Source organism: Ambystoma mexicanum, chromosome 9 (assembly GCF_040938575.1).
Source record: "Ambystoma mexicanum isolate Mex_15411 chromosome 9, UKY_AmexF1_1, whole genome shotgun sequence".
In the NCBI taxonomy this organism is placed as follows: domain Eukaryota; kingdom Metazoa; phylum Chordata; class Amphibia; order Caudata; family Ambystomatidae; genus Ambystoma; species Ambystoma mexicanum.
Window position 1 is genome coordinate 321,235,863 of NC_090931.1, and position 26,764 is coordinate 321,262,626.

The window sequence follows — 26,764 nt, forward strand, 5'->3', positions numbered from 1 at the left end:
GTCATTTTACTGTAATTGGTGTGCCCAGGCCACGCGTTGCCCCGTGTCTCCCGGCCTCCCCTCCTGGTTCTCGCTCGTCCGCCCACCTCTCAGCCCGCCTCCCGACCCGCCCATCCCGCCCTTCATCACTGGTCCTCCCAGGACAGCCCTCTGCCCGGCAGCCCTCAGCGGCTAAGGGCCCCAAGGCCAAGGGCGGCTCCAACAGAGGTGGCTCCAGGAGTGTCAGCAGGTGTCCGCAGGGGAAGCCAAGGAAGCCACCAGACACCAACAAAACCGTAAGTGTTGGCTTGGGTGGGGGATAGAGCAATTACTCTACTCCAGAAAGCTCCTGCCACTCTAACCTACCTCACAATAGCCCGCAGTATAATGTCAACCAATGATTGTTAACATACGCCGCACTTAGATGGAATCTCTAAAAACCTCGCTGAGAAAGTTGAATTTAGAAGTGTACCCAATTGCATTTGAAGTTGCTTCCAATAGCCTCTCTGAAAAAAGTTGAATTTAGAAGCGTACCCAATTGCATTTAGAAGTGTACCCAATTGCACTTAGTAGTTGCGCCCAACAGTACCCAATTGCATTTAGAAGTTGCGCCCAAAAGGCTCTCTGAGAAAGTTGAATTTAGAAGTGTACCCAATTGCATTTGAAGTTGCGCCCAATAGCCTCTCTGAGAAAGTTGAATTTAGAAGTATACCCAATTGCATTTAGAAGTTGCGCCCAATAGCCTCTCTGAGAAAGTTGAATTTAGAAGTGTACCCAATTGCATTTGAAGTTGCGCCCAATAGCCTCACTGAGAAAGTTGAATTTAGAAGTGTACCCAACTGCATTTGGAAGCTGCACCCAAGAGCCTCTCTGAGAAACTTGATTTTTAGAAGTGTACCCAATTGCATTTGAAGTTGCGCCCAATAGCCTCTCTGAGAAAGTTGAATTTAGAAGTGTACCCAATTGCATTTAGAAGTTGCGCCCAACAGCCTCTCTAAGAAAGTTGAAGTTAGAAGTGTACCCAATTGCATTGAACTGCGTGACAAACATAATATGCTTTGGAATGCAGGGAACGTTTAAAAAACATACACCATACCACACCCCACGCTTACTCTCTCCCTTACACCACCACTCAACTAGAACACAGATACTATGACACCATTCGGTATAACTGTTCTCATATCTACATCTCCCGCTCACCCCACATCACTCTATGTAAACACTGCTGGTTTCACACCCCCCAGCCAGGCGTTCTCCTCAGGCCTAACGCAGCCACACTCGTTCTGGATAAAGCCGGCTACAGCGAACACATACTCCTGATCTCTCATCCACGACACCTACCGCTATGAAGCAGCTACCACCTGAATTCCGCACCAGCTGCACACATACCTGGTGCGCACACGCACTTTTTTGACTCTCTCTACTCTCTCTACTGACCCGAACTTCGGTTCCCAAGGGCGTTCAACCTACCAGCGCCTTCAGACCATACCAATGGTATATAAGGCGCTATATAAATGCAAAATAACATAACATAACAATGTCACATTCCATGATGTAACCTGGATGAAAAAAAAGCTAACTTTAGAACTTGGTGGGATTAAATCACATAGAACCATGCTGAGCATAGGATTAGTGCTGTAAAGATTGGGCAGTGTGAATGCATCACGAAGTAGACACAGACAACTGAATAAGATTTGGGATCTAAGGTATTATTGACTAAAAAAGAGGATTGGAAAAAAGCCAATCTTGCCCTATGCGAAGGAGGGATTTCCCTACTTGAATAAAACTAATGATATCTGTGTCAGGAAGTCCAAAGCAAACGTCTGTGTCTAAAACCTATACTTGTTCTCACATCTAATGGTTTGCAATGTGTAGGGATGTCAGCAACAAATAAGAAGTGGTCAAATAAAAGTTCAGAACCTCATCCAGCTCTTGGATGGAAAAGGGGTTTCCCTTCCACAAGGTTCAAAGAGTTCACTTCACAAAAGAGGGGTTCCCTTCCCCAAGCTTTCAAGTCTGTCAATGTTCCAAAATAACACAATTCCCTAGGATATTCAATGTTCCAAAATAACACAGTTCCTTGGGACACTTCCCAACTCTCAGAGTATGGCTACTTTTCACCAGTTTACAAAGTTCAGTTCCTTTGTTTCAATTCACACAGGTGTTCCTTAATTCAATTACAAAGTGTCTTTTCCTTAGGTGGGTGTATTCGGTCTAGGTGGTGTAGTTGTCGGACCAAACGGTCCACCCATTACAGGTCACGCAACCGACACACCTTACTTTGATTTGCTTCACAGATATCTTGCCACAGTTTCAGCTTCACACAAAGCCTTGACTTATTATTCTTTCAAGTGCCCTTGAAGCTTAATTGTTGCTTCTTTTATCACCATTCACTTGATTAGTAACTTTCACTTGCAATGGACACCGGCTTCCCAGTACACTCCTCCTGCTAGGAACCTAAGTTCGAAGTTCTTTTACACAAGCCACCATAAGCTTCCCAGTAGACACTCCTGCTAGGAAACGTATTCACTGTTTCAGGCTTGACTCTTGGCAATGCTCCCTTGACTCTTGGCAATGCTCGTTTGCCTCTTGAAAAAGGTTCATCCCAATCATTCACTTATGCCTGCTTATTTGGCTTTGCTTATTACCATTGCTTTTCATGTCAGTTCATAACCAATTCACTTCACTGGGATCACCATTTCCTCGGTTTCTGTCACAGTTCATTACTTTGTTGTATGTATTCTGTATTTTACCCAAATTGACTTAAGTAAGGGAATTCACTTAGTGTCTGTTTCTTTTATCTGTCATATATGGCAAAAATCCCATTGAAACCCATGTCGGTATGCCCCTGGGGCTCCCAGGGCCACTGGGCAGACTCACTGGTGTTGCTTGGAGTGTCTAACATCGGGTATGGGGCTGCAGCATTGGTCGTTTCTCTGGGAAGCGTTCTTTATCCTGCTGGCCCTCCCGCAACCTGGTGCACAGCTTCTCTCTTGCTGACTGGTATATCCAATGTACCTCACTGTCTCCACTAGCTCCTTCTCTGCTGTGGTTCGTTCGACAGTGCTCCTTCGGTTCTCACCCGGCCTCTCCAGATGATTCTCCAGTTCAGAGGGAAGCTACAGCTCTCCTCTGCAGGGCTTTCTCGCGCCATGCTGCTTTCCACCTGGCTTCCTGCTGGGATTAGTCTGCATGCCTCTACGGCTTCTCTGGACTTCTCATGGTTTCTCTCCCACACAACGGCTCTCTCGTTCAGCTCTCTCTCCTTCCAGCACTGGCCTTTAAATATCCTGCCAGCTTGATACATACTCTGCAACTAGACTGCGCAGGGTTAGTTCAGTAGTCTGTTGTCAGTCTTTGTTGCATCTTCCTCATCCCAGTACCAAAGTGGTGTTTGTGTGTGTGAGAATCAATAAAGTATGGCTCTGGTGTGTCTCTTCCTCGTCCCAGTACCCGACTGGTGTTTACTGGTGGATATTCTAGGTAAAAGATAGGGAAGGGATTGGTAATAACCTACAAAGGTCTGGGGGATATTAGATTCATTTGGAAGGGGAAATGGGGAATACTGTGTCTCACCCAAGAGTGCCTCATCCCCATTCCCAAAGTCTCCTACACCCTGGTGATCCTCCCTCGCATATCCACAGCCAGGGTCGGGATCCGACAGCGATTGCCTTTCCCTGGCCACCTTGGAGTAGGAGATGTTTGGGAAAGACGGGAGGACGTCCTGAGATTCCTCACAGCAGGCTGATGCCTACCCGATTCTCTTCCTCTGAAACCTCTCTGGTGTTGGTATGCGGGTCTGGGCTCACTGGGAGCAGAAGTTGAAGACACAAAGGATTTGCAGACTGGGGATCTGAATGTTCAAACACATCTAGTGCCAATACGGGAGCTGAAACAACTCACCCACAGCAAAATAGTCATCTAGGAAAATTAGTTTCCTGGAAAATTCTTTCTTGATATTTGATTTTCATAAACCTAACAAAAGATTGCCTGAGGCACACCCTTCCCAACCCTGTCTAGAAGCTATGAATGATTAGATACCAAAAGCGCAATGTGGCATTGCAGCAATGACAGATGGGGTACTGCAGCAAACCTCTGGTTAGAGTGCTTTTGCCAGAGATTTAGTCTGATGGCACATAAGGATGGTACATGTAATCAAACCGCTATACCATCATTTGTATAAATTACCCAAGTATTTTTCTCTTTTTTCTTGCAGTCTTTAAACCTCTAAGTATTGGGCAAGAGTATTCCCAAACTTTAAGAGCAGAGCCTGCTTTAATTTTTCAAAATCTTTTCTCTCAGGCTTCAACAACTCTATAAGAGCACTGCAGCCATTCCGGGGAAGTCTGCTGAGAAGCCAAGCCTTCTTGTCAGACGCAATCACCACCACACAAACATACATAAACGCAGTTAACCAATCATCAATTATGTAATTCTTCTCATCATAAACATTCAAAAAGATCCTTAGGAAATCTTGGATGATAGAAGGACCCAGAACCATTCCCAGACCATTTAGATGAGCCTCAACACCTATTCATTCTGGCCAACTTCAGCTCGAATACTCTGTCCTTCTATATCAACCTTATCTGACTCCATCCTTGCTTTGTATTTGAGTGCCATTTCTTTGAGCCTCATCTCAAATCAAAAATAATTTCTGCTTCAGATGTGGTAATGGAGGATTGAGAAGACATCTCTTCAGTCTCGCTTGTGCCATCTGTGGATCCAGAACAACACAACCATTACTACTGCTAGACCCTGGCTCCAGCATCGTCTATACCACTAGCAACAGGCAAAACATGTTTCCTATTGTTTCCAGGTGATCTATTAGATTCTGCATTAGATCAACTTTTATACCAGAGGTAGATCAACCCTTTTCTGCATATGTTTTTTTTAGATATTCATCTATGCATTGCAAGAGTAGTACTAATGTATGTTTACATACTGTAATATAGGTTGTGTAACTTTTACAGGCTAAAACCTTTCAAGCTTAGAGCTCTGTGTACCAAGTCCAACCCTAAGATGGTTTGGGGCCTTGTATTAAAAAAAGTCACCAGTTCAAAAGTAGATGATTTGCAGGTAGGAAAACTAGCAAATTCACCTACCATCAACAGTTACGCCTCTACAGGACTAAAGTACTCAAAGCAAAGAAAGCACACCACTCCAAACACATCGATTTGGTGAATCACAGTGAAAGGGGAATGTAGAATATCATTAAAGAATTCAAAAACCTGACAGTCTGCAAAGCAACTCCTACCCCTAAACAAGAGCTCTGTGACCAGATGGCCCCCGAGGATCCATATCCCCCACCAATCTTTACAAATCGATCATGAAATCTCCAGACATAGTGCCCATCTTCCTATCCCCCCTCAACGACTATCAGCAGCGGAAGAGTCCCAGCTGAGTTAAAATCTGCACACATCAGACCTTTGCTTAAAAAGCAGAGAGCTGCCCCATATGACCCAGCCAGCTATCGCCCCATATCAAACACCCCTTTCATTGGGAAACGTCTGGAAAAATTCATAAATGGTCAACTCAGGAATTTCCTATAAACAAACTTCGGAATGAGGCAGAGCACAGATTTCGACCTCCAAAGAGTACAGAATTGGTTCTGTGCTCTATCTGGGATACACTTAAAAACAATGCGGATGAAGACAGAGTGCGCTCATCCTGCTAGACATCTCAGCTGCTTTTGACACTATCAGTCACAAGATCCTCCTAAAAAGACTGGAAGATATTGGTATCAAGGACACGGCTCTATGCAGAATCACCCCCTTCCTCACAGGTAGAACAGTGGTAGTACCACTATCACGGATCCCTATAATTCCTGGCCTTGCCCACTAACATGTGGAGTACCCCAAGGATCCACACTCTCAGCTTGTTTTGAACATCTACAGGACAACCCTACTAGACATCAATAAATCTGGTATCTTCTGCTACAGCTATGCGGATGACACACAAATAATCAACAAATTTGTAAACTACCCGTCACCAAACGCCCCACACATAAAAAAAGTGCCTTGCACAGATGGATGTGTGGATAACAGCAAACTGACAAACTCAACCCTAAAAACAGAACTGATGCTCTCAAACGCTTCAGGTTCTAATTCCACCACAATCCCTTGGCCTGACGAGATAGGCCCTTGTCCAAACCAGTCAACCATAGCAAGAAATCTTGGACAACGCCTGTACTCTTGACCCAAAGTTCAGAGCCATCATCGGAAGCTTTTTCACCCAGCAGCAAATGGTACGCCACATTTTACCTTATTTAACGTTCACCGACACGGCCATAGCAATAATTTCTATAATGCTATCAAAACTAGACTACGCAAACAGCATCTAGCTTAGACTCCTAGATTATCTAAGGAGGAAACTTCAAAGACTTCAAAATGCAGCAGCAAGACTACTTCTCAGAATGGAGCAATTTGAACATATGTCAACATTCTGTATTCTCCACTGGCCACCCATCAAAAAAAGGGTTAATTTCAATCCCTTGTGCATCGCCCATCATTAATACAACAGAGGGGGCCTTCCTCCTTCAGAAGCAAGTTTCAACATTACACTCCCTCCAGAACACTTTGGTCCAAGCAGTGCTGCACTAGTACTAGCCCCCACCTTCAACATTAAAAAGTAAGGCAGATCCTTTTTTTCAGTTCTGGCCATGGAACTGTGGAACACCCTACCCAAATCTCTCTGCCTGCAAAAAAACAACCCGGCTTTCAGGAAACCGCTCAAGACTTGGCATTTCAACCAACCACTTTGAAAGAAATGAAGACTATCAACCAGTTCATACATCCTCTGCTGCAAGACATTGGTCTGCACCTTATTCTCAGTGAAATCTACAACCCCTTCACTCCCCTCCCCCTCTACTCATCCCTCAACAAACTCCTCACTACTAAAATCTAGCATCCTTACACCTCCCAACTTCATCAGATGACCTTCAGGTCTACCGTACTTAACAGATTCAGACCACATCCATCTGCTATCATCAACCATGGTGTCAATGTTTGCACTCCACAATCCGGGGGCTGCCCATAGGGCTAACCGGCCCGGGTGGAACCCACGACAAACAGATTTTCATATCAGCACACGGGTAACTGATACTGCCGACCTACATTCAACACCATCAAAGGTTTTTGCATCTGCCTTCCCGCTATCCGACTAACACACTCTGCCGTCTGCTCTCACATTGCCATGCACAGCAGTGTTATACAAGACCAATTTACATTACACACTGGATGCAACTAGTTATCCTGAGGGATCTGTTCCTGCAGTTATCTTCAAACTAAAGTTTAAACAAGGTAAATTACCATCTTTAAGGCTCTGAGCAATTACAGGTAAACAGCAGTGCTCGTGAAGATGGCAATGCTTAGCTCCACTGTCTAAATATGCTGCGATACCTGCAGCAGAGAGTACTTTAGTTTATTCCAAAATGTATTCTGAATGCTTTTATCTTACACTTAAATTGTTTCCTCCACAGAACAATCAGTCAGACAATATTTGCAGTAGACGTATCAATCTGATAGAATTTCCAGCAAGGCCTAAATGGTTTAACAGGATTTTTTCAAGTCTGCTTCTGTATGCAGTGGTGTAACCCTGGAAAGAGCCCTTAGAAGTACATATTATATTCTGTTGCTCCATCTTTTCATGGCTTTAGAGTGCACAGATTTTCCCTTTCCATCGACCGAAAACAGGATTCTGTATTCAGGACCTTAATAGTCTGGAAAGTGTAGGTTCAGATGACCCTACTGGAACAGGATCAGATCCAGCAGATGCTTGTAAAGCAAAGCAATTGCTAGACAGTGGAATATTATTTGCCAAACCTTTACGTGCACCATCAATCATTGTTGCATCAGGCAGAGATTTGAGCTAATTGGTACTCGTGTCAAAGTGTTCTCTGTTTATCTGTCCAGCACAGTTGGCAATAACAGCAGCACCATGCGGATTGTTGGCGGCAGCAGCAACTGAGTACTATCTAGCAGCACATTTGTTCGAGCTGCAATCTTGTGGTAAGCAATCTCTGGCGTGCCTTGACTCAAAAGATCCTTAATCAAATCTGGACTTTTCTCTAAAAAATGTTTATCCCAGATGCTTTCTTCCCTCAAATAGGTGAATGCTCGGGTAAGCTCTTTTAGGCATTGAAGAAGCAGTGCAACTTGTAGTTCTGTGCCAAATAGATCTGGTGTAGAGCAATCCCCCCCCCCTTCCCACTGCTCGGAGTAGTAGTCTTCTAGTGATGCCTTATTACAGAGCACAGAACTATCCTCATGAGACGCTGAACCTGGTGATTATGAGTCACAGAAACAGTGCTTGAGTTGAGATCTATGAGACTTTTGTTCGCTGGAGGAGCCAACTGGACAGGGAAATGCGAAGTCTTACAAGGGGCCTCACTGTTGAGGCTTGTAAAGTTGGTACTCTTAGTCGCTGGATTCTTGCCAACATGAGTCCCCTGGAATAGTCCATACAGCGCTACCACATTTTTATGATAATGAGAATGATTGGTGGCATTAAGCTGCCAGATTGACCTTAGTGCTATCATTCGCTACGACAGTTATAGCACTACCAGGTTAATAAAACGAAGCGCCCAGTCTCAGCGAGATCAAATCCAAAAGATAATCCATTTTTGCACCCAGGCGGTCCACAATTGAGTAATGATACAAAAGAAGCTGAACACTAAATTCAGCAGAGTCTGGTGGAGTCTGTGTGGAGACTACATGTTCTACTGGAGCGTGCTTACTTTGTTACTTTGTATCCAGTTTGGAGTCTGCTTTCCGTTTCTACACCTTGGAAGGCAGACCTTTTTTCATAAAAACCTATCTTACCCGCGGAGCGACGCTGAGTCAGCAGAGTCTGGTTGGAGGCTGTGTGGAGGGGACGGCACGTGTGAGCGACCCAAGATGGATGGCTGTCACAACTGGGCCGCGCACCAGACAGCGCGCTAAAACGGACCTGTCGCACTCCCCTGTCCCTCCATTTCGCGCCGAGCCTTCCCCGTCGCTCTGTAAACAGGGGCAGAGGAAATCAACGACAACACGAGAGCGGCATGCAAAATCCTCGGTGCGTACTCTTTCCGCTGACAATGCAGAAGTATTTAAAGATCTTTTACGTGAACCAGGCGGCGGCTGAGAGATTGGATGAAACACCTATGGGGGGTACATTTTTACCCGCAAGTTCAGATGGACGCACTAACGATAATGAGAGGTTAAGAGACAATTAATCACAGATATGAACGAGAATGAAAATGATGATGTACTTCCTGATACGAAGGAGAAAAACTCTCCAGATAACATTGACACTCGACTTCATAAGTCCAAAAGCGAGGATGTACATAATGAGAACCGGAACAAGTGATCCCAGGCAGACAGGATTTGTAAAGAAAGTAGGAACAAATATCAACATGCTCAAATTGGAAGCAATGAAAGACAGAACCACGACTCATGCGGCCTTCATTGACCTACAACTTGCGTTCAACGCCGTCTACAGAACAACGCTTTGGGAAACACTTAACAGCTGAAAGTGCCCAAAGGAAATCTTAGAACCAATCAAAGTGTTGTACACTAATACTTCAATAAAAATGAGATTATCCCAAAACGGCCATTCATCGACAGAAATTCAAACATGGAATGGATTAAAGCAGGGATGCCCCTTAGAGGCAACTTTGTTCAATCTTTTTATATCAGACTTTGCAGGCAGTCAAAAGGACATAGTTGCTAACCCTCCAAAATTTAACAACACGCAATTAGCATACTTTTTGTATGCCGATGACTTGGTCATTCTTGATGGAACCCAAGTAGATTCGCAAAAAATAATGTATGCATTGAAAAAGTATGTCAAAGCAAACAAGCTCATGATTAATGTAAACAAATCTCAAGTTATGACCCTCACAAGTCATCCAACCATGAAAATAAAACATTGGCAATATTTCTAGAAGGAAAAAACTAGAAACAGTGACTTTAATTAAATATCTGGGTGTTCTGATAAATCAGTCTGAAATGGAAAAAGAATGGACAGAGCAACTAAAGGAGAAAGCTTTGTCATTAGCATGACAAGGAATGGTCCTGCATCGCAAGTACGGAACATACTCAATGATGCCGATTATCGCCTTTTATAGACAGAAAAAAATGGCTATTCTGACATATGGTTCGGAAACTATGCTAAATGCACCTTGAGATCTTTAGTTACTTAGAAGGGATAGTTTGGACAAAGATCTTGTCCCTGCCCCCTGCATATCCAGCCCCGGCAATACACTTTGAATTGACGTTACAATCAATGGAATCAGTTAAGAATTGGAAACTTCTAACTCTTTACATAAGGACGTTGATAGAAGACGACATCCCAGCAGTTGAATTTCTATGCCAGAAAAACATTGTCAAGACAAACAGTGCATGTCTCCAAATAATGCAACAAGACGATATAAATGTAGATATGCTGGTCAACCGCCCTCAGAAAGCAAAAATTAGACTTCAAATAAATTACTGGATCTGAACATTACAGCAAAAGGCACAATATCAACTTGTGCTCAATTTTGAACTTATGGCACGAGCAGTGAACCAATTGCCTCAGTATTTGCAAAGATTTCCGGACCGAGTAATGCGAGACACCTTTCTGAGGCTACGGCTTAACCTGCTTCCGACTAGAGAAGTATTGGCCAAGTCTAAACAGCTGCCAGTGACATTGGCTTTCTGCAGATTTTGCCTCCAACAAGACGAAATCAAGACTTTACATCATATTATTATGGAGTACACGGCGCTTGAAGGAAAACAACAATTGTTCAACGAGATGTTGCCTCAAATGAGAGTGCAAGGCGAATCAAGACTGCGTTGGGCCCAAATTCTAAGCGGAAACAACAGAATGTTGACATTCAGAGTCATGCACTTCTGGAACTCTATAATCTCTGTGCACCAGGACCCCAACCGGCCCATAAAGCTGGGGGTTGCCCAATAGCACTTTAAGATGGAATAGCAGCACCCGTGAGCTGGATGGGGATGCAGATTAATACTCAAGCATCAAATCAATAATCACAATTCAATGGTTTGGCAAAGGGAGTCCGTTTAATGACAAGTACAAACAACAGGGAGTTTCATGAATATCAGCAGTTGCGTGATCTTCCTTCTTGCTTCACAACTCCAACGAACTTCATAAAAAACACATAATTTATACTAAAAACTCGTCATCACTGACGTGTAACGCTTAAAAGTTGGCATGCAATTCTATTGGTATCTAGGAAGGTAACTTTAATATAGGTACTATATCTGTATATGGTAATGGAGTAAAGGGATTGGGTAAACACAGTCAGGTGGGGCATCTAAGCCCTTCCTTCAAAATGGCTACTGTAGATGTCACCAAGAGTACGACGTTCCATTGGTCCTACTAACTATACGACCCTAGATTACTTGGTCCACTATGATTGGGTTGGCACCAACCCCACTCATACCTTTCCATTTTGCCTAGCAGCATGCAGAATAGTCGGCCAGGTGCAGGGTGCCCTTCAGCTCCCCCGGCCTTCCCCCAATTATTGCTACAATCAATCACTGCTTCAATGGTCATGTGTCAATTAGTTCACTGTGGTTGGCCTCGAGACTGTGTCTCCTGTCTGGAACAGTTCTGATATCTTCGCCTGGCCCACTGCCATGCGTAGGTGTGAATGTCCCCCTTCTCCTCGCTCGGCTGGTCACGTGATTCAGACACCGTAAATTTGCCTTTTTCTCCATGTAATTCGTGTATTTGATTTTCGTTTTGGCCACCACCTGCCTTCTGCTTCTTATCTTGACCTTTCTGAGCAGGATATTCTGTTCTTTGCTTCATTAATTGTAGCTACTGTTTGTCTATTTTAGCTGATATGACCTTGGCTTTTTGGCACGATTTGTCTCTGCTGAGTTTCGCTTCTGCCTTTTATTCTTGATTTGTTAAATATCAAGCTCTCCTCATGCGGCCTCCAGTAACCTTTGGTTGATTCTGCTCTTTTGCATAATGGAAGTATACTTATATAACGTGCTTCTTTTGAGGTAGATATGTATAGGTGGCACTTGCCGCAAACTATCTTACTACTAAGCATAGCAAGCTGCACGATTTTCTTAGCTTTCTTGCGGTTCCAAGCATATGTACATGCGTAAACTGGTCAAATATCTTCGTCATGCTCATGGCATAAGCTTCTTACATTTGAAATCGTCCTTTTACTTTAGGTTCGCGATGTCCCTTATTCATGGCGTTTCGTCTCTTTTTATCATTCTCAGGTCGTTATATCTTCTATATGTGAGTCAGTCCGGGTTCTTGTGGCATCACCATTCGTCTTCCATTAAGACCTTTTTGGCTTCTTCAGGGACTGTACTCAGACGATCTTCATTCCGTTTATTTTGTTGATATGGTTTTCTCAATGGATACCCTACGGTCCATGTTTTCTTCAGTGTCAGTACGCCAATAGGTGTGGTTCTTCTAATTGGTACTGGACAGAGCACTGCTGCGGCTCTCTGCTGGTTTATTTGCTCATCATACATCACATACTTCGGCGTGAACGTTCCGGGTACTTAAAAATGGATGGTTGAAGTGCGGGCCGTGCTTGGGACCTCCTCTCCATCTCCTCAAGTCATAAAGGGACAAATAACAGACTTTCAATTCATAAGATTGCTTTCCAGTTGGAAGTAGAAACAATTTGTATTTTAAAAGAAATAAATGATCAATTAGTTGAGTGAAAAGATTTTTAATAAACTATAACATTCAATAAAAATAAATAAAAAAAAATTCAGCCAAAATATTGTCAGCAGCATTGGCGGTGGTAGCAGTACTAATGGCACTAGATGACCAGTCACGTCAGTGTTGCAGCAAACACCAGGTCTTCAAGTTGCGGGATTCTATTTGTCACGTTATCCACAACGGTCTGAAAGCTACCCTTATTTTTGTTCAGGACAGAATCAGCCTTATTGCCCCCGGTAGGCTTTGGCAACATGGCTCAGAACAGAGCAATCCTGATCAGCTACTTTACTCATTTCTCCTAGGGGATTTTTATCACCCGAGTCTAGGTAGCTCCCAATGAAGCAAAAAGACCCAATGGATTCAGTTAAGATGTTGCATGGAACCTGGTGGGGGGCATAGAAAGCCAGGCTTGCATCAGAGCCCCACCATACTCTCAGCTCCTCCAGCCCCCCGATCCTCCAAGAAGCAAGGCATGGTGCTGTAACAAAGACTTACGCCGGATCTGTGCTCCTTCAGATGGTTCAGATAAAAGAAGTTGTTAAAACTGTGGGGATTCTGATAGCTGCCGGTCATAAAAAATAGGGGGCAACTGAGCTTCTCCAGAGATTGGGAGAGGCGTAGTGCTTTGGCTTCGCAGGATACGGCGCAGCTTGGTTTGGGACGGCAGCAGAGGAGGCAATGCTGCTTGGTAAGCCCCGATGTTTCCTCTGGTTTTGTGTTAATGCAATGCTCTTGATAATGCAGTTATTGAATATATTGGTGCAGACACCTAGATCACCTATGTTCACCTTCCGCCGCCTCGCCAATTTGGATGCAAAGTTTAGCGAAGTTGCCAGGCAACGATGCAAACTTCATAAGGACCTCCTCAGTCCTCCTTGCATGTCTTTGGCACGGTCATGTGCGTGTCTACCGATTATTTCAAGGCTTCCTCATATTCCCAGTAGATTCAATCTGTTGCTCGGCACGGATCTGCAATGTCACTCTCCCGATCTCGACTTCATGGGTTTTGTCCCTTGCAAGCCCACTTTTCCACCTCCCCAGTTGCAGCTACGTTTATCCACTAGGTGAAGTTGACTCAAATTGTCCATCAGCAACCCTTGCCACAGTGAACCATTTCCTTTTCCTGCAGTTGCGCCCAGCGCGTCCAAGCTTAGCCACCTCGGCTTCCTAGGCAGGCACTCCCTATTTCTGTGTATCTGCATTCCATTACGATCCACTAATATCGGGTAAGCGCGCAGTTACGGCCCCCTCTTGTTTTACTGATTCACAGTCAGTTTATATTGATTTGTTGCAATTGCAGCTCTTGGTCTTTGCACACTCTAAACCATTCCACATTGGGACTTTGCCGAATTCCACCAGTGGATGGCACTCGTCATGATGTGTGATGTGCTCTGCAAATATCCATTGAGTACGGGGTTCCCTGACAGTACCTCTGACTGGGCTAAATCCTCTGTCGGGTAAGCGTGTGGGATTCCCCATTGGCATTTGCTTCTTGTTCTCAAAGTACTTAAAAAATGTCTAATCCGCAGCGCTCTCAATTGGTGCAGACTAATGCTACATTATATTGTGTTTTTTAGAATCCAGATTGGGGAAGAGGTCTCCCCGTTGTCGTCCACCCACCTAAGACATTTAGAACGGAATTCTTCTTCATGCCCTTAGCATGCTTCTCCTGTCGAGACAAACTGTAAGTGGAATTTAACCATCTGACTTTCTCAACAGCTTATTTATCACCTATCCTGATTCCAGAGTTTTGGGACAACGATGTTTCTATACTTATACTACTATGGTGGCATTTTTGTAGGTGTCTCCTTTCTTTCATGACAAGGCATTCCATTCACAGAACAGTCTTGGAACAATGAATACCACGAACATTTGTTGGGCTTTTTTTGGTCATTCTTATCAAACATTAGGTATTAGTTTCCCCCTAACACACTGATTTCTGTTGTGTGTTCTTAATCCACAGGACCCCCGTGAGTCGCCTGTCACTGGACAAGAACAAGATTTCTTGGACAATTGAAACATAGATTTTCCAGTCCTGATGAAAACCAGCCCTACCATAGAGACATGGTTGAAACTAGTGCAGGGTGGATTTAATTAGGACCCCACATGAGCTTGTTACAGAAGACTAAGATTTGATGTTGTCTCTTTTAGTAGACTGTTCTGAGTGCAAAATGTAATTTGTTGCATTGATGTTATGGAACTACAACTTTAAAAATGGATTGAGTTGTTTAAGTATCTATTATGATTTCTTGATTAAATTAATTCAGGAATTGATTGTGTGTATGTTACATGTTTTGTATTTATTTATTTATTTATTTATTTATTCGCATTTGTTAAGCGCACAGAATCAGCCCTGAGGCATCGTGGCGCTGGTTACAGAATAGCGCTGGTTACAGGGAAAGCGCGTCTTAGTTACAGCATACAGAGGCATACATGCATACAGTTTGGGCAGTAGCAATAGTTAGCAGTGTGTGCCTGAATGGCAGTAGGTAGAGGAATTTTAGTTAAAGAGAGAGGTTTTGAGTTTTTTTCTAAACGCTGTGAGGGAGCCTTCTGCTCTTAGAGCGTGGGGGAGATTATTCCAAAGTTTTGGTGCTATGTAGGGGAAACCCAGCCCCCCGGCTGTAATCTTGTGGATGCGTGGTACAGTGAGTTGGTTAGTGTAGCAGAGTCTGGTAGGTCTGGATGAGGTCTGTCTGAGAATGGTGTCTGAGAGATATGATGGTGCAGTGTGGTGGATACATTTGTGGGTAGTAGTCAGTACCTTGAAGGTGATGCGTTCTTTGACAGGGAGCCAGTGAACTGATTGCCTTGCCAGTGAGATGTGGTCCCTTTTGGAGATGTTTAATGCTGCTCTTAGAGCGTTATTTTGGGTGACCTGGAGTTTGTTTAGGTTTTTTTCAGAGGTGCCGGCTAGAAGTGCATTGCAATAGTCAAGTTTAGCGCCTATGGTAGCTCTTGCTATTGAAAGGCAGTTTTCTTTGGAAAGGAATGGTTTAATGGCGTTGATGAGTTTAGTGCTTAGTGCAGATGCGGAGACAATGGCACTAACTTGTTTGTCCATGGACAGGGTTGCATCAATGTAGACCCCTAGCGTTTTCACAGAGGATAGGACTGGGATAGTGCAGTTGTCGATGTTGAAATTGGCATAGCAGCTGTCTAGCCTGGCCAGTGTGGATTTTTGGCCGAGGATAAGGATTTCAGTCTTATCCCCGTTAAGACATAGGCCGTTAGTGGCCATCCAGGCTTGAATGGTGGCATATATGAGTTTTAGAGCTAGGGCGTCTTTGTGGTATGAGCCTGATAGAGGGAGGAGCACTTGGGTGTCGTCGGCGTAGTTGGTGTAGGCAATCCCAAGTGCATCAAGTTTCTCGAATAGGGGCTTAGTGAATAGATTGTAAAGCGTAGGTGCTGTACAGGAGCCTTGAGGGACACCGCAGTGTATTATGGATGGTGTTGCGCTCGAAATGTTTGAAAAGACTTTCATGGCCCTCCCTTCAAGAAATGAGGTTATCCAGGAGGTGGCTTGGTCAGAGAAATGTGCGGAGTGGGAGAGGTGTGAGGTGAGGGTCTTGTGGTCCACTAGGTCGAATGCCGCAGAGAGGTCGAGGTTGTGTGACCTTGTCGACCAGGCAAGGACAGGATTTAGTTTGTTGATTTACTTGCGAGGTAGGGGACTTTGATTTTTGTAATCATTGACACATGTATGACATTATTTGTTGTTTGGGGAGACGCCAATTTTTGGATAAAGTGAAATGTTTGTTTTATTATAGTTTGTAGTGCATCTTTCCTCAACCTTGGACACTCTTGTTGCATTCCATGATTATTAGCCCTAGTGTTTAGGTTGTCAATGGGGTCAACCGACCTTGGGTTTTACAATAAAGAATAAAGAAACATAAAGAGATGGTCACCAGAGGTCTGCACCTAACGTACTACCTTCTAGGTGGTATTGGTGCAGCCTAGCAGCCTTACTCACGAATCAGCAGTCAAATACATTTTCACACCTCTGCAAAAACACACACCAGAATACTTGCCAGATCTGGCTGGTATAGCAGCGTGTCCTGCAGCATGCTCCATGGACCAGTTGTCCACAACCATTCACAGTGTGTGGCAATATGTGGCGTGTTCAGCACCACTACAGCGTGCAGTGTCATTGTACTGATACAGGTTGCACTCCAGGCCCACAGCCTAGACGTGGTTTCAGCTGGTGAAAATCAGTCCTGTTCTGTCATTAGGTGTATACATATGTTCAAAATTGGGGCTGAGGAGGGATACCCTTGAATCCCAGGGATCCATGCTGGAAGCATTTATTAATGGCTCCAGCACTCTAGGAACTCAAAGGTTTCAGGTATGCAATTCTTGTTTTACTTCCAAACAATGCCTATATCATACTTGACTAAAACGTTATAATCACATGAACTCCATATTGTATGCTGTGGTTTCGCTGCCATGAAACTGCATGTTTGCATTTTAAACGTGCTGTTTTTACAGTGGTCGTTTGTCTTTTTTTTTAAACGTAAATGTGTTGGGTGACTTGGGGGTGGTGGGTGACAGGATGAGGTGGTGGGGTGGGTTAGACTGGGGTCTGGGGAGGACCCCCGATAAAAAAAATTAAACGACGTAAACTACCACGGTGAAAACTGCATGTTTAAAATGCAAACTAGAAATTTCACGGTGGCGAAAACACGTAGCACCGCTCCATATATACATATACCTGTTAGCATGCAGACGACACGATAAAAGGCCTCAGTGGGAAAAACACATGTCTCATGTTTTTTTTCAAAATAGAACTGATAAAAATAAAAGAAACAATCAAAATACAAACTAGTTCTTCAGGCTACCTTTTTGAAGTTCTCACAATTGGATTTACCAAGTGGATGTAGCACTGATATACGTATAAATACCCCACCATTGTGAGGTACACGTCAATGTCCATACAAATAAAAAGGTACATGAGTTTTCCAATGACACAGGTAAATAGAGGCTTATTATGCACATCTCAACATCATGTCCATCAAATACTCACTGTTTGCACTCGAGAAGCTGGTGAAAAACCTGCTCATTTTTTGAAATAATTGATGCATGTAATGGTGTCCTATGGAGAAATAAAAACAAACAAATCAGTTATTATCGAAAAGCAAACAAGCCAAATTGTTTAAAAAAAAACAAATGACATACCTATCACATAGGATCTGCAGCTGTTATCTGTTTTATATTCACAAGCTATGCATTATAGTGATAACTAATGGTAGACTTGTATGTTTTGTGAGAAACAATGATTGGGAGTCATTCATAGGGATTTTTATAATGCGATTCCTTTATGACAACAACCATAAACTTACAATGCGCCACACATCACTGTTCACATTTTGACAACTCTTTGCACACAAATGATTATGAAAGTCTCTATGTATATTCCTTCAACCTCACAAGAAGGCTGGGCAGGTTGGATCAAAATCTAGAATGATATCCATCTCAATGCTATTACTACAAGTAGGTGATTCTTGTTATCCGGCTTCAATCTGTGCTTTAACTATTTTTGCCACTATGATGACGGTTTTGAGTTTAATGAGGTACTAAGTAAATTATTGAGCTTTTCTTACCCCGCTGACATTGCCAGGCTTCCATTCAAATAATTGCAGTAATGTTCATTATAGTCAACTTCACTGTTAATTTGCAAATATCCTGCAATGGGATATTTAAAAAGAAAGCCACTCTAGCTAAGTTACCACTAAGTGCATTATGCACTTGGGGCTAACATGCAACAGCCTGTTTGCTTATATAACAATGTATTATGATATTCCTGACTTGTATGGTCCATTTTCAAAAGAGTGACCAAATGCTACAAATAAGTTCTGTTTTTTTCTAACTCTAACGCACCAATGCGTTTGGACATAAAAAACGTGGCCGCTTCTTTCAGCAGAAGGTGCTGGATCATTAAATACATTTGGTAATTCAATTGCATGATTAGCATGCAAGGTAGAAATTACATTTAGCATGAGATCATTTTAGGAGGTATCAGAAGGAATACCCTATTTTATTGACTTTGATAAAAGGTTCTTCCCCAGACAAGGTCTGCAACACATTCATCCATCTTAGTGAAGTGATTGGTATAAATTAAATGGCACTGTTAGGATAGCTATTTGATGCAACACTGAAGCATGGATTTAAGGTGTAGTTCTAGATGTTTGAAGACTAACACATTTAGTTGCCATTTTAATGCAAGTAGCTTTGAAGGCAGAAAACTACTTTTCAAACCACTAAAACTGGCAGTGGCGCAGCACCTATTTATGCTAATCAAAAGAAGAACAAGTTACTTACCAAACTGGTAACATTCTTTCGATGGAATGTTCCTCCGACGTAGTGCACATCTATGACATGTAATGTCCACAGCTGTGCACTTCGGAAACTTTTCAGCAGAGGGCGTCTTGCGTCGATGGCGTTCAGCCGATGTCCCTCGAGGGCCTCCGTCGAGGGTCAACTTCGCCGGATGTTATATATAGGACGCACGGCTCCCGTTGCCTCAGTTTCGTTTTTTTCCCCAGAACGTGCAACACCAGTCTCCTGCCAGTATAACAGCCTATAGCCTTGTGGAAATGGAAGCTGTAATCACAAACGAAATTCTCCAGAGGGGCAGGCTGGGAGGGCGATGTGGAATACGTCAGAGGAACATCCCATCGAAAGAATGTTACCAGTTTGGTAAGTAACTTGTTCTTCGAAGGGATTGTGTCCTCCGACGTATTCCACATCTATGACAGACTCCCAAAGCAGTACCACACTATGGAGGAGGGAAATAATTTAGCCTGTAAAATTTAGAGTACCCAATCAAATGGCTGACTAGAGGACTGCCTTACCAAAGGCCAAATCCTGGCCATGGATGGAGTCCAAGGAAAAGTGTTTTACAAACGTATGGACCGAGGCCCATGTGGCTGCTTCACAAATATTCCGAATAGGAACACCCCTTTGTAGAGCAGTGGAGGCAGCCACACCCCTAGTAGAGTGAACCCGTAATCCTACCGGAGGGTCCTTCCCCGCCAAACGGTAGCACTCAGTGATAGGCAAAACAATCCATCTGGACAAGGTCTGTTTGAAAACAGCCTGACCCAAGCAGTTTCCAGCATAACCTACAAAGAGCTGAGAGTCCACTCTGACCCGGAACATACGTGAACGATAAAAGCTCAAAGCTCTCCTAGGATCCAAACTATGGAGCCTCTACTCTTCTTTACCAGGATGCAGAGGAGGATAAAAAGCCAGAAGAATCACCTTCTGGCTCAAATGAAATTCAGATACAACCTTCGGAATAAACGAAGGCCGCACTCGCAGGACAACCCTGTCCTTGTGGAAAACAGTAAAGGCTGGCTTGGCAGAGAGTGCCTTCAATTCACTCACTCAGCAGGCGGAAGTAACCGCAACCAAAAACACAGTTTTAAAAGACAACAGTCTCAACGGACAAGAGTGTAAGGGCTCAAACAGAGCTCCCATCAGAAACTTTAAAACCAAATTCAAATCCCAACCCGGCACCTGGAAAGGGGACGGTGGAAACACATTAGACAGCCCTTTCAGAAACTGTGAAACCAAAGGATTTTTAAAGTAACTACACTCTTCAGACGTGCACATAAATATAGACAGCGTTGCCAGGTAATCCTTAATGGTACCCACTTGAAGGCCCCTGTGGGCTAAAGAAAGCAGAAAAGACAACACCATTGGAAGGAACACTGGAAAGGATCCACATTCTGACCCCTGCACCAATCGCAGAACTTCCGCCAACGGCAATGTTACAGGGATTTTGTTGCGGGCCGCCTGGCCGAAACCAACACCTCCATCACGTCATCCGGGAGGTCCCAATCCTTGTATCTCAACCTTTCAGATACCAAGCATGAAGGTTGAGAGACCTGACCTCTGGATGGAGAACCTGACCCCCCTCCCGTGAGAGCAGATCGTCTCGGTAGGGAAGACGATGTGTAGGGCAGATGGACATGTCGAGAAGGTCCGGGTACCACACTCTCCTGGCCCAATCCGGAGCAATGAGGATCATTCGGGAACCGAACCTCCGTAACCCCCGCAACACCTGAGGAATGACAGGGACTGGAGGAAACGCGTACAGCAGTGGAAAGGACCACTCCACTACAAACGCGCCCCCTAAGGCTCCTCTTGGCGGAAATTCCTGTGAGCAGAATCTCTCGCACTTCAGGTTGACGCTGGTGGCGAAGACATCCACTTGCGGGGTACCCCAAAGGGCGAAGATCTCCAAAAGGACTTCCTGAGCCAACTCGCACTCGCGAGAGACTGTGCTCTGCCTGCTCAGAGCTTCTGCCGCCGCGTTTTCATCTCCGGCCAGATTAACTGCCGAGATCAATATTTCCTGTTGGATGGCCCAGAACCAGAGCTGCATCGCCTCCCTGCATAACGGGAGTGACCCTGCCCTCCACCTTTTTGTTGAGGTAATGCATGGCCACTGTGTTGTCCGTCATAATCAGGACAGTCTTCCCCCACACAGAGGGCAGAAAAGCCTTCAAGGCCAGCCTGATGGCTCTCAGCTCTAACAGATTGATGTGGAGTCTGGACTCCGACGGAGCCAACGGCCGCTGGCTGTCAACTCATTGGCATGAGCACCCCATCATGTGAGGGATGCATCCGTCATGATCGTCACCTCCGGCCATGGTTGCCAAAACGGTGCCCCCTTCACTTCATCAGATTTCCTTCGTCAGCCCACCATAGAAGATCCTGAGCCACCGAGAGTGGAATCTGAACGGGACCCGACATCTTGCCGGAGAACTGCGACCACTGCATCTTGAGAGCCCACTGCAGGGATCTTATCCGCAGTCTAGCCTCTAGCACCAGAAAAATGCAGGACGCCATGAGGATGAGCAACTTTAAGAATTCTAAAGCCGGGAGACTCTGGGCACATTGAAACTTGTCCACCATCTGCAGAATGTGATGAGCCCTCACCTGGGGAGGCGAACACTACCCCAGGGACGTGTCGAGCACTGCTCCGATATATTGGAGCTGCTGGGAAAGTGTCAAATGCGACTTCTTTAAATTTAGGGAGAAGCACAGCTTGTGAAGGGAATGGCAGGTGACGGAGAATGCGCCCTTATCAGCCAATTGTCCAGGTAGGGGTAGATGTGAATCCCCCCCTCTCCTGAGGTACGCTGCCACAACCACCATCAGCTTGGTGAAGACCCTCAGGGCGGAGGTCAATCTGAATGGCAGGACCCGAAACTGAAAGTGCGAGTCGCCAGCCGCGAACCTCAGGTACTTGGGATGAAACAGCACATGAAAGTAAGCATCCTTGAGGTTAAGAGACACCAACCAATCCTGAAGTTGAAGGGCCTGGAGGACCTGAGAAAGAGTGACCATCTTGAACTTGTCCTTCCTTAGAAGCTTGTTCAACCAACGCAAGTCCATGATGGGTCTCAATTCCCCGTCTTTCTTGGGGATTAAAAAATAAGGAGAATACCATCCCTTGTTTCTCTACGCTAGAGGCTACAGTTCTATGGCACCTTTCTCCAGCAGGGATAGGATTTCCTGCGCAAGGAGAGGATCTGGATGCTTCAAAGAGAGCTTCCCCAGTGTATTATCACGAGGCCACTGAAGGAAAGGAAGGCAGTAGCCGTGGGCTATGATATCCAGAACCCACCCATCTGAAGTAATGGCACGCCATTCTCCAAGATTCTGCGCAAGTCTGCCCCCAACCGGCGAACCATGGGACATGGCCTCATGACTGATCTGGAGCGGCTGCGGCAGTGCCTGAGGGCAAAGAGGTAACTGCCCGAGCGGCTTTGGCACCCCAAGTACCTCGTCCACCATGGGTACCCTTATGTTGGCCCCTTTGATTGGCAGCTCCTCTCGATCTACCAAACGAGGAGTAGAAACGAAAAGGAACCTCCCCTCCATTGCTGTCCCCTAGGACGAAAAGGTGGAGGTTGACGTACTGCAGCGCTCAAAGACTTCGCTGAAGCTTTGGAGGTCTGCAACCTCTCAAGGCTCTCGTCAGCCTTGCTGCCAATAAATGAACGCCATCAAAGGGCATGTTCAGAAGACGGGCTTGCACATCAGGAGCAAACCCCGACTTCCGCAAACACGCAAATCTGCGCAGGACAGTCTGCCGTGTCCAAACCCGACTGGAGGGATTCACACACAGCATCCTTGCCGTCACGCAGGAAGCCATCCCTTTCCTCCCCCTCGGGAATTTGCTCAGCCGCTAAGGAAGCACAGTTTCACAGAGTGTGTGTAAATCTTGCCAAGGCACATGTGGAGTTGGCAGCTTTCAGTGCCATGCTCCCTGAAGAAAAAGACCTTCCGAGCCCATCCGTCGAAGCTTTTGTCGTCCCTTTCCGGAGGGATGGTAGGGTACGCCTTCTGCCTCGAGGTGGCCGTAGCCGCCTGCACCAACAAACTCTCCGGAATGGGGTGAGTAGACAAATAGCTGGGGTTGCTAACAGATGGCAGTACTTTTTTGACAAATTCCTATTGACCGCCGGAAGTGAATCCGGGGCACCCTTTTTTGCAATGTAAGATGGAAGGGCAATACCGGGTCAGAGGGGGGACCTTGGTCCAAGATGTCAGTAAGGTCATCCTGAATAAAATCCTCAGGAGGACTCGATCACCCCAGTTATTTGGCAGCCCTAGACATGAGCCGCCTGTAGGAAGATTCTGCATGAGCCCCAGGGTCAGGCCTACCAAACTCAACTTCCGGAGAAGTATCCAGGACACTGGCATCATGGAGGGTCTGCCTCAACTCCTCCAAGGGACTGTCACCCAACAATCCCGGAGTGTCATCCTGAGAAGCAGGGTCTTCAATCTCCGACCGTTCCTCTTCTTCAAATATGTCAGGCAAAGGTTCAGAAAACCCAATCAAAGTGACAGAAGAGGGCCTGGGGCCCAATACCAGCCTCCCAGATGTAGAGGAAGCCCCATGAAACTCCCCAGACACATTACTGATGGCGCAGAGGGCCTCGACACTGAAGTCATCGAAAACATAGACGTCGAGACCGCCAGGGACTTCGACGCTGGAATCCGCGCCACGGGTGTTGATGCCGAGACCTTCTGCGTTGATGCCGCCACAGGCGTGGGCTGATAGGACGGGAAAGCATCTTCCGAGTCCGACTGGCCCGGCGCCGAACGAGTTGACTCCTGCATCGGTACCTCCACAGCGCTGTTTGAATAAGCGTATAATTGAACAAGCAATCTGCTTGGTTTGGGTTCTTCACCTATGCCCGAGACCGTGGTCCACCGGGAATCATTTCTCATTCACAGCCATGACCTGAGTTCAACCACACAACCTTTGATCCAAGTTAGTGACCGTTCCCTTGGATGAATCCTGTTTCTTTATATACGCCGAAAGACGTTATCCATTTCTTCAGAATCTTTTTTGAATAGAAACACTATAAAGACACAAGAATCTGTGAATTATCTATTGTCTGCCCCTGATGAAGAGTGAAAGCTCGAAACGCGTAGGGCCATCTAATTAAGAACACATTTCAAGTTCTTGTGTCAAATTTGGAAATTGTCACTCATTAATTTTTTTGTATGAACAAATCTGTCTTTACCTATTGTATAGAACTAAGGTACCAAAAACCAAATAACTGCATATGGTCATATCCATATGGTTAAATTATCTATCTGTTTTCACAGATCTCAGACAGTGTGCAGGGGACGGGAGTTCCCCATCTTGGCATATGTTTAGATCCCACCCTGGTGCGGCTGAACCACTAGAGGTTAGATTGTTTGACTCCTTCCATGAAAGACGTAACTACTGGTACTTTGCACAATATCATCATGCTGTGATGTGGTCTTAGTTGCTAAATTAACTTAAAGTGAATTGTAAACGGGGCTCTAGTACAACAGGTATAGCAGGTAGATGACCACTTCCTTTGCTCCAATAAACTATAGACTGGGGAAACCCAATTTTACTACCTGAGTAGTAGCTCTACCTTTTATTAGGAAAGTAATATTGTTATACATTAGAGGTAGTTAGCTCATATCAACAACTTACAGTCAACATTCATTAAATTTGCGCTGTAAAAATTACAAAATTATTATTTTATTTTTCTCAAATTTTTTTTATTGGCATTTCTTTAAACATAAAACATCGGGACTCTCATCCCCCTTCACACCCCTCTACCTCTGCACTGGTTGTCAATCTTGCTGTTCTTCTGCGTTCCCTAGATGGATCAATCTTACCCTGTGAACATGTCCAGAATACGTAGGTTGTGAGGACACCATTGGAGCATGTAGTCGCTTTGCAGATATTCAATGGTGTCTCCCCAGTCCGTTGCAAAGCGCCGTTTGTCCCCTTGGAGATTATATGGGATTCTCTCCATTGCTACATAGGTCCATATCCTGTGGAGCCATTCTTGTGTGGTTGGAGGGGTCTTTTGTTTTCATTTCTGTGCAATTGCTAGCCACGCAGCTATTAGAAGGCCCATAAAGTTCAGTTTTTGCATCTTGGTGAGAGTCTTATCTCGAGGGGGCCACATGCCAGACATCCATACTACTTCTCCTAGGCTATCTGTGCCTTTGAACAGTTCTTGCATTTGCTTCCTCACTTCCGCCCAAAAGTGTTGTAGTTCTTTACAGTCCCACCAGATGTGTCTCCATGTTCCCATTGTGTTGCATCCCCTCCAGCATTTCCCTTGTACTGTCGGGAACATTTTGTGCAGTCTTTCCGGGGTGTAATGCCATTTGATCATTACTTAGGTCCAAGCTTCCCTCGTTTGTATCGCTCGTGTCCATTTTGGGATTATTAGCCAGAGGTATGTCCATTGTTCCCTCGCAATTTCCCATTTTTTCATGTAGTGTAATGTTATATTTTCTTCCTGGACGTTTATGAATTTGTATAGGGTGGATACGAATTTCCTTTCACCCGTCTGGGTCAGCATGTACGTCTCAAATGGAGTGAGATCCCTTGTCAATGCCTTGGTGATTCTTGGCGATGTGAGCCAGTGGAGGATTTGTTCATACTGGAACCTGTCCTTTTCCGTGAGGCCTAGCAGCTCCTGGCAGTCTGCGAATGTTCTGATCTGCAGTCCCTCGAACATGTCTCCCACTTTTGTGCAGCCCGCGTCTCGCCATTTCTGGAATGTTCCTTTTTCCACGCCGGGGGGGGAAGGGAATAGTTTCTTACCTGTAACTCCATTTCTCCAGCATTGGTATCTTTCATGGATTCACATGCTTTGAATATTCCCCGTCGTCAGGCTGGGAATCCCCGGTACATTATATAGACCCTTTCCCGTAGGAAAACTTTTTCGACGCTTATGCGTCCTATCCACCTCGTTTTGTATCATGCGTGCCCGTACCGTCAGGACGTCATGATATAAATACAAGCCCCGCCCCCGCGCTCCCTCATATTTCGGCCCCCAAAGCAGTGGGGAAACCGGTTTGCATGATCAGGGGAGGCAGGTGGGCGCATGTGAATCCATGAAAGATACCAATGCTGGAGAAATGGAGTTACAGGTAAGAAACTATTCCCTTCTCCAGCATTGGATCTTTCATGGATTCACATGCTTTGAATAGATTACATAGCAGTACCACCCCCAAGAGGAGGCGTGCATGCAAACCCATATACTTTTTTCACAAAGGCCGTTCCCTATGATCATGTATACATCAGTAATAGTTAACATAGGAAAACGAACCACATACAGTCATAAATTCCACAGGATGCAACCCCGCAGCCGGGGCTTACCTTATTGGAATAGGTGTCGAAGCACTGTCTGTCCCATCCGGGTGTCTTCGGCATGTTGCTGCGACAGGCAGTAATGGCGGGTAAAGGTGTGTGTAGCCGCCCAGGTAGCCGCCATGCATATGTCCCCTAGAGGGACTCCGGCCCACAGTGCCGTCGACGATGCCGCTGCTCTAGTTGAATGAGCTCTTGGCCGTCGTAGAAGAGGCTTCCCTGCCCTGGAATGGCAGTACGAAATGGTAGATGACACCCATCTTGATAGTCCTTGCTTTGAAATGGCTTTTCCTCTAGCACCCACACCATAGGCCACGAACAGCTGTCTCGTTTCTCTGAACGGTTGCGTACGATGAAGATAAAACTTGAGAGCCCTTTTTACATCCAATGTGTGTAGCACGCGCTCCGCTCCCGAGCATG

At 45.2% G+C, this 26,764-nt stretch overlaps 1 protein-coding gene across 4 annotated transcripts in view; it reads right to left on the reverse strand.

The window, feature by feature from the left end:
* Nucleotides 1-26,764, reverse strand: part of ANKFY1 (ankyrin repeat and FYVE domain containing 1) — a 912,707-nt gene that overhangs the window by 472,280 nt on the left and 413,663 nt on the right. For all 4 annotated transcript variants that reach the window (XM_069614723.1, XM_069614722.1, XM_069614721.1 and 1 more), the window contains one exon: nucleotides 17,693-17,761. In XM_069614723.1, the coding sequence (XP_069470824.1) occupies nucleotides 17,693-17,761 (69 nt within the window). The remainder of the gene's footprint in view (nucleotides 1-17,692; nucleotides 17,762-26,764) is intronic.